A 15,684-nucleotide genomic window follows, 5' to 3' on the forward strand; every position below is an offset into this window, starting at 1 on the left:
TGCCAGACCCTCACAGCGACCGAACGACTGCTGTCCGAGAAGCAGGGGGAAGAGAGGCCGTTCCCTCGCCCTCCTCTGCAGGCCCTTTCCAACCGGACGGGTGCGGACGGTGCCGCGCCCCCCCCCCCCCCCGTGTCCCCCCGCCAGACCCCCTGCGGACGGGGGGGCACCGGCCGCGCTGTACGCAACCGGCAGCTTTGGTTCCTCTTTCCTTGCCCGAGCGCTGCCCGTTCTCAGACAGGAAACTCCAGCGACCGAACGCTGGTTTTGCGTCCAACCTCGAACCGATTCAAAGCGCTTGCTGAGGCTCGTTCCGGCCGGCGGGGCTGCCCGCCGCGGGCGGCGCGGCGGAAGGCTTTTCGCGGGGCGACGCGTGCGGCCGGAAGCGGCGGACCCGAGCGCGGACGCACATCCGGCGCCCTCCCGCCGCCTGCCCCGCTGCTCGCCCGCCTCGCCTCCCCTCCCCATGGCCGCCTCTGTGGTGAGTCCGCGCCCCGCGAACGCGGCGCGTCCCGGCTCCGGTGACGGATGGGAGCAGGTAGGGAGGGAAGCCCCTCAATGCAGGGGTGTGTGCCTGGCTCCTTCCGACGGGTCCCCGGCTGCTCCCGGGGCGGAGCTGGTTTCCGCATGTCTTCGGCGGGTTCCTCCCCCGCGGCCGTTCCACCTTCGCTTCCAGCGCCCGCGGCATCCTTGTAGGGAGGCCTCGGGCCAGGCGGTGGTTTGTGTGATGAACCACCGCGTTTTGCACAGCCCAGCTGCAGGGGCCGTGGAGACTGGCTAACTTCTGGGAATTGTCGTCAGGGTCTTCGAGGGGGGTGGGTGGGTTGGTTGGCTGGGTTTTTTAATTATGGCTTTCCCGTTAAACACTGGGAAGAAAGATTCCCGAGTGAGGCGGTTAGACATTGGAAGAGGAGCCCGAAGAAACTGAAATCTCCATCCTCAGAAGTGCTCAAAACGTGACTGGAGGTGGGATCCTGAGCAGTCAGATCTAACTCTGAGTTAGATCACGCTTTGAAGTTGGCTCTGCTTTGAGCAGGGATTTGGACCAGGTGACCTTCAGAAGCTTCTTCCGACCTAAACTGTTCTCAGAATTTAAAAACGTATTCCGGGCTATGGTTATAAAGAACTTGTCTGGGGTATCAAAACTAACAAAGCTTATTTCCCGTTTGACTTGCATTGCAGGTACCCTAACAGCTCATTCCAGTCTCCTGGTGTTTCTCTAACGCTCTCCCTCACACCCGTCCTGTCTGTTTGGCAGCTAAATGGCAATATGTTTGGCTGCTGGTTAGAAAGCGTGTGTGCAAGTGTGTGCTGATCGAGAGGTAACAGCCATCTACTCTAAATAACATAACAGGCTGAGTTATGATCACTGTTCCCTTAGTGGGAGGTCTAATACTCTTTGTCTCCCGGTGCCAAAGATTTTCTCTCGGCACTTGCTGGAATACAGCGTCTTTAAGACTACTTTGTTGTATTTGTTTGGAATTGGCCTGTGGGTTCAGAAATTGCTGGAGAAGATAGGAAGGTGAAGAGCAGGCTCGTGTCCTTACAGAGGGAGATCAAAAGAATAGTGTCCTGGTTTCAGCAGGGATAGAGTTAGTTTCCTTCCTAGTAGCTGGTACAGTGCTGTGTTTTGGATTTAGGATGAGAACAAAGTTGATAACACCGATGTTTTAGTTGTTGCTAGGTAATGCTTACACTAGCCAAGGACTTCTTAGTTTCCCATGCTCTACCGACTGAGAAGGCTGGAGGTGCAGAAGAAGCTGGGAGGGGGCACAGCCAAACTGGCCAAAGGGACATTCCATACCATGGGACGTCATGCTCAGTACATAAACTGGGGAAAGCTGGCCGGGGGGGCCGCTGCTCGGGGACTGGCTGGGCATCGGTCGGCGGGTGGTGAGCAATTGTACTGTGCATCACTTGCTTTGTGTATTATTATTATTATCATTTTATTTCAATTATTAAACTGTTTTTATCTCAACCCACGAGTTTTTCTTACTTGTGCTCTTCCAATTCTCTCCCCCATCCCACGGGGGGCACGGGGAGTGAGTGAGCGGCTGTGTGGTGCTTAGTTGCTGACTGAGGTTAAACCACGACAGTCCTTTTTGGCGCCCAACGTGGGGCACGAAGGGTTTGGGATAATAACAGATTAACCGGAGTGTATTAAGGAACTTATATTTGTTAATAGTTGTGGGTCACAACGTTGGTTTCTCTGTTCTCGATATTGATTTGTATAATCTGCATCATGCTCTTTTTTTTGCTGTATATGTTAAAGATTGGTGTTGGGTTTTGCAGTTTGCTGTGGTCTGCAGTGAATAGTGATGTCTCGCTTGTGAGGTTTGTTTTTAGAACATTGACCTTGACGTTAGTGTGGTATGTAAGTTTCGCAATGAAGCCGTTACGGTACCACGGAGACCATTTCGTGGAGACAACTAGCAATTACAGTGACTTCTGAGAGTTTTTTTACAGAGGAAATACAGAATGGCAGTGTCACTACCTTCTTCTATGATGTTTCCTCCTTCATTCCAGTAACTTTTCAGTATTTTGAACATCCTTGGGTAGTTAAGATACTTCTATTGGTACTTCTTGGGAATATTGTTTCGGTTTTGTCTAAAGTTGGTAAGCAATTTAAGAATATCATCCAGAGATCTGCCCCAAGGCTGAATAGTTATGAGTGGCAGGGTGTGTGGGACAAGATGGGCAAGTACCTAGGCCAATGGGCACCCCCAGTGTTTTGGAACTTCACCCCTGAGCAAGTGCAGAATCCTGAAAAGTTAGCAGAATATTTGGAAAAAGTATGCTGTCACCCTGGCAACTCCAGAGAGATGCAGATCATTGCAACATGCTGGGGCCTGGCCCATGCCTGCCGAGCCCTGTTCAACACCATTCAGTACCCTCAAAGGGAAGAGAAGGTCTCTGGATCTGACGGTAAAACGACAGGCCCTGCGGCCACTCAGACCCAGGCAACACGCCCTGCGGCCACTCCGACCCTGGCGACAGGCCCTGTGGCTGAACCAAAGAACCAGCCTGTGCCGGTATCAGTCGCCCCTGTACACAAGAAGAAATTTTGGAAGCGGAAGTCGGCTCATTTAGTAAGGGAGGAAGAAGCTTCTTCTAAAAGGGGGCTGGAGGAAGAAGTGTACGAGACAGATGACCCTGGAGAAGAGCCATCACGAGAACAGCAGGAGGAGAGCCGGCCGCCGATCGGGGAGGAAGAAGAGGAAGAACTCATAAACGAGGCAGTGACCACCTGATCTCTATCCCTGAGTGAGCTGCGAGACATACGAAAAGATTTCAGCCGTCGTCCGGGTGAGCATATTGTCACCTGGCTGCTCCGATGCTGGGATAATGGAGCCAGTAGCCTGGAATTAGAGGGTAGGGAAGCCAAGCAGCTGGGATCCCTTTCTAGGGAAGGGGGCATTGACAAAGCGATTGGAAAAGGGACACAAGTCCTCAGCCTTTGGAGGCGACTCTTGTCAAGCGTGAAGGAAAGGTATCCCTTTAAGGAAGATGTCATATGTCGCCCAAGCAAGTGGGCCACCATGGAGAAGGGTATCCAGTTTCTGAGAGAATTAGCTGTGCTGGAGGTGATTTATGATGACCTGAACAATGAACAACTATCCAAAGATCCAGATGAAGTCAAGTGCACACGACCCATGTGGCGGAAGTTTATAAGGAGTTCACCATCGTCATATGCCAATTCATTGGCAGTGATGACCTGGAAAGATGGAGAGGGACAAACAGTGGATGAATTGGCTAGTCAACTCCGGGAATATGAGGAAAGTCTCTCTTCCTCCCTCGTCTCGGCTGTGGAAAAACTGTCCCGGGAGATCCAGCAACTCAGAGAGGATAGGTCCTACTCCTCACCTGTACGGACCAGTATCTCGGCTATTAGGAGTCAGCGTTCTTTTGCTCAAGAGAGAGAATATAAAGGGTACACACCACGGGGCACCCTATGGTTTTACCTGCGTGACCACGGAGAGGACATGAGGAAGTGGGATGGGAAACCTACTGCAGCCCTAGGGGCACGGGTACGCGAATTGCAAGGGAAAACAATCACAGAAAGAGGTTCTTCCAGGAAAATTGCTGCTCCAGTTTCCAGCGGGCAGTTCCCCAGACAAAGTAGAAGGGCTGATCTTACTCCTGATCTTAATGAAGAAACTTCTGACTCGTATGTACAAGAAGTGAGAAATGAGTACTGTGATGAGGATTAGAGGGGCCCTGCCTCCAGCCAGGGGGAGGAAAGGGACAACCGGGTTTACCGGACTGTGTGGATTCGGTGGCCTGGCACATCAGACCCACAGAAGTATAAGGCTCTAGTAGACACCGGTGCACAGTGTACCCTAATGCCATCAAGCTATATAGGGGCAGAACCCATCTGTATTTCTGGGGTGACGGGGGGATCCCAACAGCTAACTGTATTGGAAGCCGAAGTGAGTCTAACTGGGAATGGGTGGCAGAAGCACCCCATTGTGACTGGCCCAGAGGCTCTGTGCATCCTTGGCATCGACTACCTCAGGAGAGGGTATTTCAAGGACCCAAAAGGGTACCGGTGGGCTTTTGGTATAGCTGCCTTGGAGACGGAGGAAATTAAACAGCTGTCCACCTTGCCTGGTCTCTCGGAGGACCCCTCTGTTGTGGGGTTGCTGAAGGTTGAAGACCAACAGGTGCCAATCGCTACCACCACAGTGCACTGGCGGCAATATTGCACCAACCGAGACTCCTTGATTCCCATTCATGAGCTCATTCGTCGACTGGAGAGCCAAGGAGTGATCAGCAAGACTCACTCACCCTTTAACAGTCCCATATGGCCAGTGCGGAAGTCTAATGGAGAGTGGAGACTAACAGTAGACTATCGTGGCCTGAACGAAGTCACACCACCACTGAGTGCTGCTGTGCCAGACATGCTAGAACTTCAATACGAATTGGAGTCAAAGGCAGCCAAGTGGTTTGCCACAATTGATATTGCTAACGCGTTCTTCTCAATCCCTTTGGCAGTGGAGTGCAGGCCACAATTTGCTTTCACTTGGAGGGGCTTCTAGTACACTTGGAACCGACTGCCCCAGGGGTGGAAACACAGCCCCACCGTTTGCCATGGACTGATCCAGACTGCCCTGGGACAGGGTGGAGCTCCAGAACACCTGCAATGCATTGATGATATCATCGTGTGGGGCAACACAGCAGGAGAAGTTTTTGAGAAAGGGAAGGAAATAGTCCAAATCCTGCTGAAGGCCTGTTTTGCCATAAAACAAAGTAAGGTCAAGGGACCTGCACAGGAGATCTAGTTTTAAGGAATAAAATGGCAAGATGGACGTCGTCAGATCCCAATGGATGTGATCAATAAAATAACAGCCATGTCTCCACCAACTAGCAAAAAGAAAACACAAGCTTTCTTAGGCGTCGTGGGTTTTTGGAGAATGCATATTCCAAATTACAGTCTGATTGCAAGCCCTCTCTATCAAGTGACCCGAAAGAAGAACGATTTCAAATGGGGCCCTGAGCAACGACAAGCTTTTGAACAAATTAAACGGGAGATAGTTCATGCAGTAGCCCTGGGGCCAGTCCGGGCAGGACAAGATGTAAAAAATGTGCTCTACACCGCAGCCGGGGAGAACGGCCCTACCTGGAGCCTCTGGCAGAAAGCACCAGGGGAGACTCGAGGTCGACCCCTAGGGTTTTGGAGTCGGGGATACAGAGGATCCGAGGCCCACTATACTCCAACTGAAAAAGAGATATTGGCAGCATATGAAGGGGTTTGAGCTGCTTCGGAAGTGATTGGCACTGAAGCACAGCTCCTCCTGGCACCCCGACTGCCGGTGCTAGGCTGGATGTTCAGAGGGAGGGTCCCCTGTACACATCATGCAACTGATGCTACATGGAGTAAGTGGGTCGCACTGATCACACAATGGGCTCGAATAGGAAACCCCAGTCGCCCAGGAATCCTGGAAGTGATCACGGATTGGCCAGAGGGCAAAGATTTCAGAATATCGCCAGAGGAAGAGGTGACGCATGCTGAGGAGGCCCCAATGTATAATGAACTACCAGAAAATGAGAAGCAATATGCCCTCTTCACTGATGGGTCCTGTCGTATTGTGGGAAAGCATCGGAGGTGGAAAGCTGCTGTATGGAGTCCTATGCAACAAGTTGTAGAAACTACTGAAGGAGAAGGTGAATCGAGCCCATTTGCAGAAGTAAAGGCCATCCAGCTGGCTTTAGACATTGCTGACCGAGAAAAGTGGCCAGTGCTCTATCTCTATACTGACTCATGGATGGTGGCAAATGCCCTGTGGGGGTGGTTGCAGCAATGGAAGCGGAGCAACTGGCAGCGCAGAGGCAAACCCATCTGGGCTGCCGCATTGTGGCAAGATATTGCTGCCCGGGTGGAGAACCTGCTTGTAAAAGTCCGTCACGTAGATGCTCACGTACCCAAGAGTCGGGCCACTGAAGAACATCAAAACAACCAGCGGGTGGATCAGGCTGCTAAGATTGAATTGGCTCAGGTGGATCTGGACTGGCAACATAAGGGTGAATTATTTCTAGCTCGGTGGGCCCATGACACCTCAGGTCACCAAGGAAGAGATGCAACATACAGATGGGCTCGTGATCGAGGGGTGGACTTGACCATGGACACTATTGCGCAGATTATCCATGAACGCAAAACATGCGCTGCAATCAAGCAAGCCAAGCGGTTAAAGCCTCTTTGGTATGGAGGACGATGGCTGAAATATAAATATGGGGAGGCCTGGCAGATCGATTATATCACACTCCCACAAACCCGCCAAGGCAAGCGCCACGTGCTTACAATGGTGGAGGCAACCACCAGATGGCTGGAAACATATCCCGTGCCCCATGCCACTGCCCGGAACGCTATCCTGGGCCTTGAAAAGCAAGTCCTATGGCGACATGGCACCCCAGAAAGAATTGAGTCAGACAACAGGACTCATTTCCGAAACAACCTCATAGACACCTGGGCCAAAGAGCACGGCACTGAGTGGGTGTATCACATCCCCTGTCATGCACCAGCCTCCGGGAAAACTGAACGATACAATGGACTGTTAAAGACTACACTGAGAGCAATGGGTGGCGGGACATTCAAACATTGGGATACGCATTTAGCAAAGGCCACCTGGTTAGTCAACACCAGGGGATCTGCCAATCGAGCAGGCCCTGCCCAGTCAGAACTTTTACGTACTGTAGATGGGAATAAAGTCCCTGTAGTGCACATAAAAAATATGCTGGGGAAAACAGTCTGGGTTATTCCTGCCTCGGGCAAAGGCAAACCCATCCGTGGGATTGCTTTTGCTCAAGGACCTGGGTGCACTTGGTGGATAATGCGGAAGGATGGGGAAGTCCGATGTGTACCTCAAGGGGATTTGATTTTGGGTGAGAATAGCCAATGATCTGAATTATGTGATGTTAAGTACTAGTTATAGTTATAATAGTTATACTAATAATACACAGATATACTAATAATACTAATAGTATTATATGCCATACTAATGTTATTACAATAAGAATCACCCAGACTAATGAAGAATAACTTCAGTGAAACCAAGCAAAGCACAGTGATGATGGTACCAGAACTGACTTCAACATGAAACAATCCAACACCACATACCATCTCCATTTTTCCTGCCCTGAAAGATTATTATGACAGATGGAGCCCGAAGTCATGGACTAAATGAACTCACTGAACGTTTTAGAGGGATGGCCCACAGACTGAGTGATATCTCTGTGTGTGTGTGTATATATATTGAAAAAAAGGGGGTAGTGATTCATGAAAATGTACTGGAAAATATGAGACTTGAGCATGACGCAGATGGTATAGAATAAGGGGTGGATATTGTCCTGGTTTCAGCAGGGATAGAGTTAATTTCCTTCCTAGTAGCTGGTACAGTGCTGAGTTTTGGATTTAGGATGAGAACAAAGTTGATAACACACCGATGTTTTAGTTGTTGCTAGGTAGTGCTTACACTAGCCAAGGACTTTTTAGTTCTCCGTGCTCTACCGACTGAGAAGGCTGGAGGTGCACGAGAAGCTGGGAGGGGGCACAGCCAAACTGGCCAAAGGGACATTCCATACCATGGGACGTCATGCTCAGTACATAAACTGGGGAAAGCTGGCCGGGGGGGCCGCTGCTCGGGGACTGGCTGGGCATCGGTCGGCGGGTGGTGAGCAATTGTACTGTGCATCACTCGCTTTGTGTATTATTATTATTATATTATATTATTATTATTATCATTTTATTTCAATTATTAAACTGTTTTTATCTGAACCCACAAGTTTTTCTCACTTGTGCTCTTCCAATTCTCTCCCCCATCCCACCGGGGCGGGGGGGAGTGAGCGAGCGGCTGTGTGGTGCTTAGTTGCCGACCGAGGTTAAACCACGACAAATAGCATGTAGTAACATGAGAGTATTTGGTTTTGTGGAGTAAGCAGGGATTATTTGATAGACTAGTAAGTATTTTGTAGTACGGAGGTTTCTCTGAATAGAAGTGTTTCTTGTGGTAATACTGGAGGAATTCGTGGTAGTACTGGTGTATGTTCATCAAAGACTACCAAGAAAATGTAAGTAATTTAAATTGTGCAGTACTGATTGAGTTGCAAATACTGATAATATAATGCTGAAATAGCATAATGATAAAAGATAATATTTTAAACAAAATATCGTAACAGAACCAAATGCAGTTTTATGGATGTATGGACAGGAAATTCAGAATCACTGCTTTCCAGAATGTCACAGTTCAGGGTCTGTAAGAGATCAAGGGCCAAACAGCTACACAAACTGAACAAATAACTGAATGAGGTCACAGTGCAGTGATGTGACAACAAAGGCTGTTACCTTTGGATGAATAAAGGTAGAGAGATGAAAGGAAAATAATGAGATGTGAGAAGTGGTGTTTGGTTTTTACCTGTGGATATAGCACTGGAGTGATTGATACTGGAATACATCTAGCGTGTGTGTGTATTCTCTCTCTCTCCCCCCCCCCCCCAATCCAATTATATATATTATTACATTTTATATATGTATATATAAAGGTGTTTTAAAAAATGAGACTATGGTGGCAGTGTCATGGGGGTCTTGCTAATTTTCAGAAATACGTTGAATAAATCTTGTTTCTTAACTTTATTTCAGAACAGCCATCACAGCAACGAATATTTTCACTGAATGCTTGCATGTTCACACCACTTGCAGCCACCTGTAGCCCATTTTTCAATGTAAATATTTACAGTTTAAATACAATAAATATATCAGCATTCAAAATTAATCCTAAAAATGTCACCTTGCTAAAAGCTGGTACCTCCTGCAAGTAGGAAAGGAGTTTGGAATCAATTTCAACATTATTTGACATTATCTTTCAGTGAGGATGGAAAAGACCAACCAAAGTGACTTGCTGGAGAAATTGCGTAGATGACTAGGTTGCATCAAATTGCCGAACTTAAGTAATTTGGTATGATTTCTTCTCTCCAGGATTTCAAAACCTACGTGGATCAAGCTTGTAGAGCTGCGGATGAATTTGTCAACATTTATTATGAGACAATGGATAAAAGAAGAAGGGTATGTAGATATTTTGATGCTAGAACTGTCTTGTGTGGTTTTTGCTTGCTTTTCTAACTAGCATTACACTTGAAAGCACCTGAAAGTTGGTTCCCATATATTGTATTGGCCAGGAAGTGCCTTAGACTTCTTCATGGTAATAGTTCAGTTTGTATCCAACTATGTTTTACAGGTACAGGGTTTGGTCCGTACAGGCGGATAAAACTTGCTTATTTGTCTCTGAGGTCAGAATTTAGCTTATTTTTTTCCAAACTTCTTTTATTAGCAGTTATCACTTCTGTTTCTGGGAGTCTTCAGGAGTGCCTGAGGATAAAGTGGAAACAGCTCTATCTGGCTCTGAAAGTCTTCATGGACCACATCGATGTGGTATCATGTAACAGATATTTGCACCAAAAGAGAGCTGCGGAGACTGTTTTTTTTTAATTTTAAATGTATTGTTATTGTAAATTAATAACTTCTAGATTATGTGAAAATACCAGCAGTTGCATGTTAACTTCATAGTCACTTTGCACAGAAGTAGGTTGGGCAGAGACGTATCAACAGCTTGAAGGAGAGTTAGGCAGTTACTCAACTGTTACAGCTTATGAAACATTTGGGAAGTTCTGGTCTGCTGCAGATAACTGTCTTTTTTAAAGTTTCCACTGTTAGTGTTCACTTTTTTTTTTTACCTGAAATTATAGTTTCCTGACATAATCTGTGTTGCGTGCACACACACCCTCCAAAAAAAACCCCAGTGATAAACTTATTCTGGAAAGGTAGCGCTGTCCTTTTGTTAGCAACTAGTTCAGTTCTATCACGAGCTTTGTTAAAGGAATCTTGTCAGTATTTAAATTTGGAGACATACGAGTCTCTATGCAACTTATAAAGCAGAATATGTTTCAGTTTGTTTTAATTCTTGGTCAGGAGCACTAATTGTTAAAAGGAGCTAATATTTCAGGAGGGCATTTTATCTATCAAAGTAACAGAAGAAATCAATAATTCACAACATAAGCATTCAAAGAATATTGTCTTCTATGTTGTCCATTGTATGTGTTTACACATTTTCCCCAAATATCTTTTTTCAGGCTTTAACAAGACTTTATTTGGACAAAGCAACGTTAGTTTGGAATGGTAATGCAGTGTCCGGGCAAGAAGAACTGAATAAATTTTTTGAAATGTTGCCATCTAGTGAATTCCAGGTTAATGTGTTGGACTGCCAGCCTGTTCACGGTAAGGTTGTATTACAATTTACTTATTTATTTTTCAGTCTTTTTATAACTGTTGAAAGTGAACTGCAATTATAATAGTGCTTAATAATTCTTTTGGAACAAGCTTGGAGAAAATACTGAGGGTTGAAATGCCAAGTTGTGCATAAATAAAGCACAAATCAAGAGATGCAGCAACTCCGCTCTTTTTCTCATGTCTGGGAAAATATTTTAAGGACTTTTTTGTTAAGATCATATTCAGATGTGATGTATTTTCATGTACTGAAAAAGTCTGGCTTATCAGGTTATGTTGTCCTTGATGATGTCTAAGAGTCAAGAGACCTCTGCTGTAGCCTCTGATACTGACCTGCAGTATAATGTGGAACAAATCATTAACCTGTATGTACTTTGATTTCTTTACATCTAGAATAGATGTTAAGTTCTTTTAGATTTCTGATTAACAACTGCTAAAGAAAGGCTTACATAATGGAGAAGTTAATAAATTACTTCTAATGGATATTTTGGGAATATAAGTAAGGAAAAAGCCTGTGGTCAAGCACGCTTGCTTTGCTCTGCTGTGAAAAAGCTATAGTCTCTAATAGCGGCGGAAAAAGTGTATGCAACTTGCTAAATATAAATAGATGTATATATGTATGCGTATATCTCAAATAATGAGAGCTTGTTCTAAGCAAAAACTCAGGTCTTTGTTACAGTGCTCTAAAATGAACATGAGATGAAAACAGAAAAGCCATTTAAAAAGCAGTGTTGGCGAGCGAATACACCATTGTCTGTATAGAAATGATGCAACAAAACTGTACTTTTCCTGAATGTGTAACCAATTGTTAGCCTGTAACTAGTATAACCAGAATGGAATGAAATTTCTATGTACATTTCCTACTTCTTTACCTGTTAGTCTTTGGTTGAGTTGTTTTCTTTATACTGTTTCTCCTTGTGAAGAGCAAGCTACTCAAGGCCAGACGACAGTCCTCGTGGTGACAAGTGGGACAGTAAAATTTGATGGCGACAAGCAGCGCTACTTCAATCAGAACTTCCTGCTGACAGCACAAGCCACACCTACCAACACAGTGTGGAAGATCGCCAGTGACTGTTTCCGCTTTCAGGACTGGGCCAGTTAGTGAGGGCTGGCTGCGGGACGTGACCTCTCTCATTCGACATGTTGAAGTTAGCTGTACAGACAGCCGTTCTCGCCGCATGGGAAATGCTCGCTCCTCGTGTTGCATGTGTCATTATGGGAGGTCTACAGATGATTCAGGGTGGATCCTGGTGACCGTGGGTTTAGTAGTAAACAATCTTAAAATGTGAGAGGTTGCTCATGTTAGTTGAACGTAATAAAATGCTGAAGGCAGTGAGCTGTGTAGGAATCATTCCTAAAATGCCTTACATGCAGCTATGCTGCCACTTCCAGACTTCTTGTATGTAATGCTGAATGAACTCTGCTACTGTTTGAACACAAAATCCTCTTAATGTACAATTCTGACCAAACGTGTAATTTTTTCAACTTGAAAGGATCTGTTTTTACAGTAGCTTCTTCCCTCTTTTGAAGAAGATGCTTGTGGCATGTAGAGAGAATTCTCAAAGCTACCTACTCTTGGTTGTAAGAGGCTAGGAAGGATTGACAATGATTTCTACTGTTTGTGAAAGTAGCAAATATAGCTCCCGAGTATGTAATCTCTCAATCCGTTGGAAAGCTAACATTGCCTTCTCTGATATGGAAGGACGAAATAATCTCATCAGGTTTCCTTTTGGCTTAAGCTTCTTAGACTTTGGTTGTAGTTAATTTACATTGATTTGTATGTAGGGCATGCGGAATGATTCAGAGCTCCTATGCTAACAACTCGTCACATGCACGTGAAGGACTTCAAACTGATTATTTTTCTTTTGAAGTCTCACAGTGTAAGAAATAGGTCAGTTACATCATTTCTGTTTGCTTTAACTGTTAATTCTGTTGCTATGAAGTTTGGACTATTCTTCCCATATTCAGTCTGCAGGTTTTGAATCCCTACTGCCTTTTCAGGAAACATTGTAGTAAAAAAGTGACACTGAAAGTGTGTATTACTGTGAAGCCTTCAATTTTTCTCTTCAGTACTGTTATTCAGAACAGGTGCTTTGATTATTTTCAACTTAGAAGAACAGCTCTGAACACAAATACCATCTTCCTCTCATGCAGGTTTTTACTGTAGTTCTCATGTTACTTTTAAATATTACCTTTCGTTATTGATTCTGGGGGGTTTTGTGTGTCTTGCTTCAAATTTGCAGTTTAAAGCTTTCAGCTGCTTTAAAATAGTTTTCCAGACTACAGGTTAAGAATGTCCATCTTAACTTGGGAACTTAAGAGTAAATCTGAATATCAGCAGACTTGTTTCAAACTGGTACGTTTCTATTTTAAGCTGAGTAAAAAAAAAAAAAAAAATCAAAATTTAGCTATGTGCGTGCGAGTACGCTTGCTTGTAACTGAAAACACATGAGGGGAACTTGTAACTCTGATCTTAATACATGTTGCAATGACAGCAGCAACCTGAATACAAAAGTGGTTACGGCTGCAGCTCACTTGTTTTTATGACTTGCATCGCAATGAGCAATATCTAACTTGTGTAAAACATCTTAAAACATCTGTAGTTTGTGATATAATCCCACCGATAATGGGATGTTTAGGTGAAATGGGTGGGTTTATTTCCTTTTAAGGCACTCCAGTCTTTACATCAGTAAGTTGGAGTTGGTAACCCGTCTCTATTCAGAAGCTGTTTGTGTTCTGAACTATTGTGTAACTATTTTTCAGCCTGAAGAATATGAATTCCTGCAAAACAATGCAAGAAGTCCAGAATTTTTGAAAACTGTAAATACATTGTTATTTCTGTATGTAGTGAATGAAAGGATCCTTCTCTTTCATTACTGTTTGTTCTTAATAGAACATGTGAGAGACACACTTCTATCTGTACCTGATAAGCTTGTCCTGGGAATAAATGCTTACTGGATATTTTTATGCAAGTTTTAATTTTTATAGTAGTTTTTAAGCTTTTTCTAGGCAGATTGGGAGATTCAGAATATATGAGGCAATGTTTTAGTCAAATGTTATTTTCGTGTTATTCCAATGCAGGCTGCTTTGAAACCTGACTTCTGCAATTAATACTAAAAAAAAAAAACAAACAAACCCAAACAAACAAAAAAAGCCACCACGACCTGGAACGTTACTTAGGAAGCTTACTAACTGGCCCGGCTGGACAAACCCAGTTTAAACTCTTACTTTGTAAGATGCGTACTTGGAATTGGACTTGGTATGCATACAGGGGTTTTTGGAGAGAAATTTATTAGGAAATAATTGCTTCAGCCTAGGGAGAAGTGCCAGTTGTGTACTGCCTACTTCCATCATCTTCGATGAGGATCACTTAGGATGATCCCGTACTACCATGATTAGCTGTTGCTCTTTATAACTGAAAATGCTGGTTTACAAAATATTTTTATGGAGCATACAAAGTGATAATGTAGCTATTGGATTAAATCAGTGATTTTACAACTGAGTAGTTAATGGCACAAACAACAGATCTCCTCCATACGGGCTGGAGAAGTTAGGGATGCTGCAGCTCTGTGCTGCTTGTTGAAACTTCTGTGCTGAAATTAGCGGAAGAGAATGTACAAATGCTTTTTATTTCATTCAGTACAAAACCATCTGGCTGGTTTCGTGTTCCCTGTTGCTGATTCTGCTGTAATATCTGAAATTTACAACGGGCACCTATAAAGTCAACATGTTTATGCTCTAAACTGTAAACGGGAGTTAATGCTACCAGGTTTTGCTGTTTGATACCGAGTTACTCCTGTACCGCCGGTCAGTGAAACAAAGCCAGCTGAAGAGCTAAGCACTTCCACATACTAAATTATGGCTACTCAAGACTGGATAGATCTTCTCTTTTGTGTATATTCCCTGTATTGTCTTTACCAGTCACTGTTTTTATGTTGCTTTGTTCTTTTGGCATACTACAGTTAGATTGACTTAAAATACTTGTGCTGTGTCTTGGAAGGGAGAAAAGTGATTCGTTCTGATGGTATGAATGATTTGTTCTGAGAGTTTTGATATTGCATATGCTTCTTTATCCTGATTGGAGAAAAGTACGTTATAAAGAAATGCTGTTTTATCAGTAAAGTAACTTTCCACACTTGAATATATTTTGTAACTTTTTGAAATTGTTTAAGATTAATTTTAAAAAAATAAAAAACAAAAACCTACCTGACGTTCTGCTTTTTTTTATTATTATTAGAAACTTTCATAGTTTGTTCTTATGATATTAAAAGTGCAAGACATAATTTGTGGCTTCCTTATCTTTACTACTTGTGTTCTAGGTACGAGTTACGTGTTCTGATTGTTGCAGCGTGGTGCTGGGGCACTGCAGAACAGGCTGGCTGTGAGCTCTTTGGCAGTGCTGCAGTAAAAGAAATGTGTCTGGAATAATAACCCTGTAGCAAATGCCTCACCAAAAGCACTGTCAAGCAGTAAACGGTGTTGAACTAGCTAGAGTAACAATCTCAAATTGACGTTTCCCTCTAAAATTTACTGAAGTTCAGACTGCTGTCCAACAAATACCTGGATGAAGTCAAACAAAACTTGTGCCAGATCCTTGGACTGTAAATATTTTCACTGAGAACATATTGTTGTGCCTCTGCTGTTTCTCTGCTAAGAAGAAATGAAATGCTCAAATAAGGAATGGTTCGTGTGATAACTGGTGATTTATTCACTTTATTTTGCTGTAAAACATCAAATTACTAATGAACGCTTACACAGTGTAGATAGCAGCTTCTAGTTGCTGGCAATGAAAAGATGAGGATGCTAATGCAAGGTCAGCGTTTGCGTGGAAACAGACACTGTTCTAGAAACATGTTCTAGAAACGATGCCAAATATATTGTAAAGTTCTTGCTGTGTTTGAAGGTGTAGA

The 15,684-nt window shown here is 44.3% G+C and overlaps 1 protein-coding gene across 2 annotated transcripts; it reads left to right on the top strand.

Moving 5' to 3' along the window:
* Nucleotides 1-416: 416 nt before the first annotated feature.
* NXT2 (nuclear transport factor 2 like export factor 2) lies at nt 417-14,974 on the top strand. 2 transcript variants are annotated; one of them, XM_076347372.1, is made up of 4 exons: nt 417-538; nt 9,470-9,556; nt 10,621-10,765; nt 11,698-14,974. In XM_076347372.1, exons 1-4 carry the CDS (start codon nt 467-469, stop codon nt 11,874-11,876), a joined length of 483 nt encoding a protein of 160 aa, XP_076203487.1. In that variant the 5' UTR covers nt 417-466; the 3' UTR covers nt 11,877-14,974. The 2 variants fall into 2 exon arrangements, with proteins under 2 accessions (XP_076203487.1, XP_076203488.1); XM_076347373.1 differs by having other exon boundaries at nt 417-481.
* Nucleotides 14,975-15,684: the final 710 nt, after the last annotated feature.

The sequence above is a fragment of the Aptenodytes patagonicus genome, chromosome 9, assembly GCF_965638725.1.
Source record: "Aptenodytes patagonicus chromosome 9, bAptPat1.pri.cur, whole genome shotgun sequence".
Lineage (NCBI taxonomy): Eukaryota > Metazoa > Chordata > Aves > Sphenisciformes > Spheniscidae > Aptenodytes > Aptenodytes patagonicus.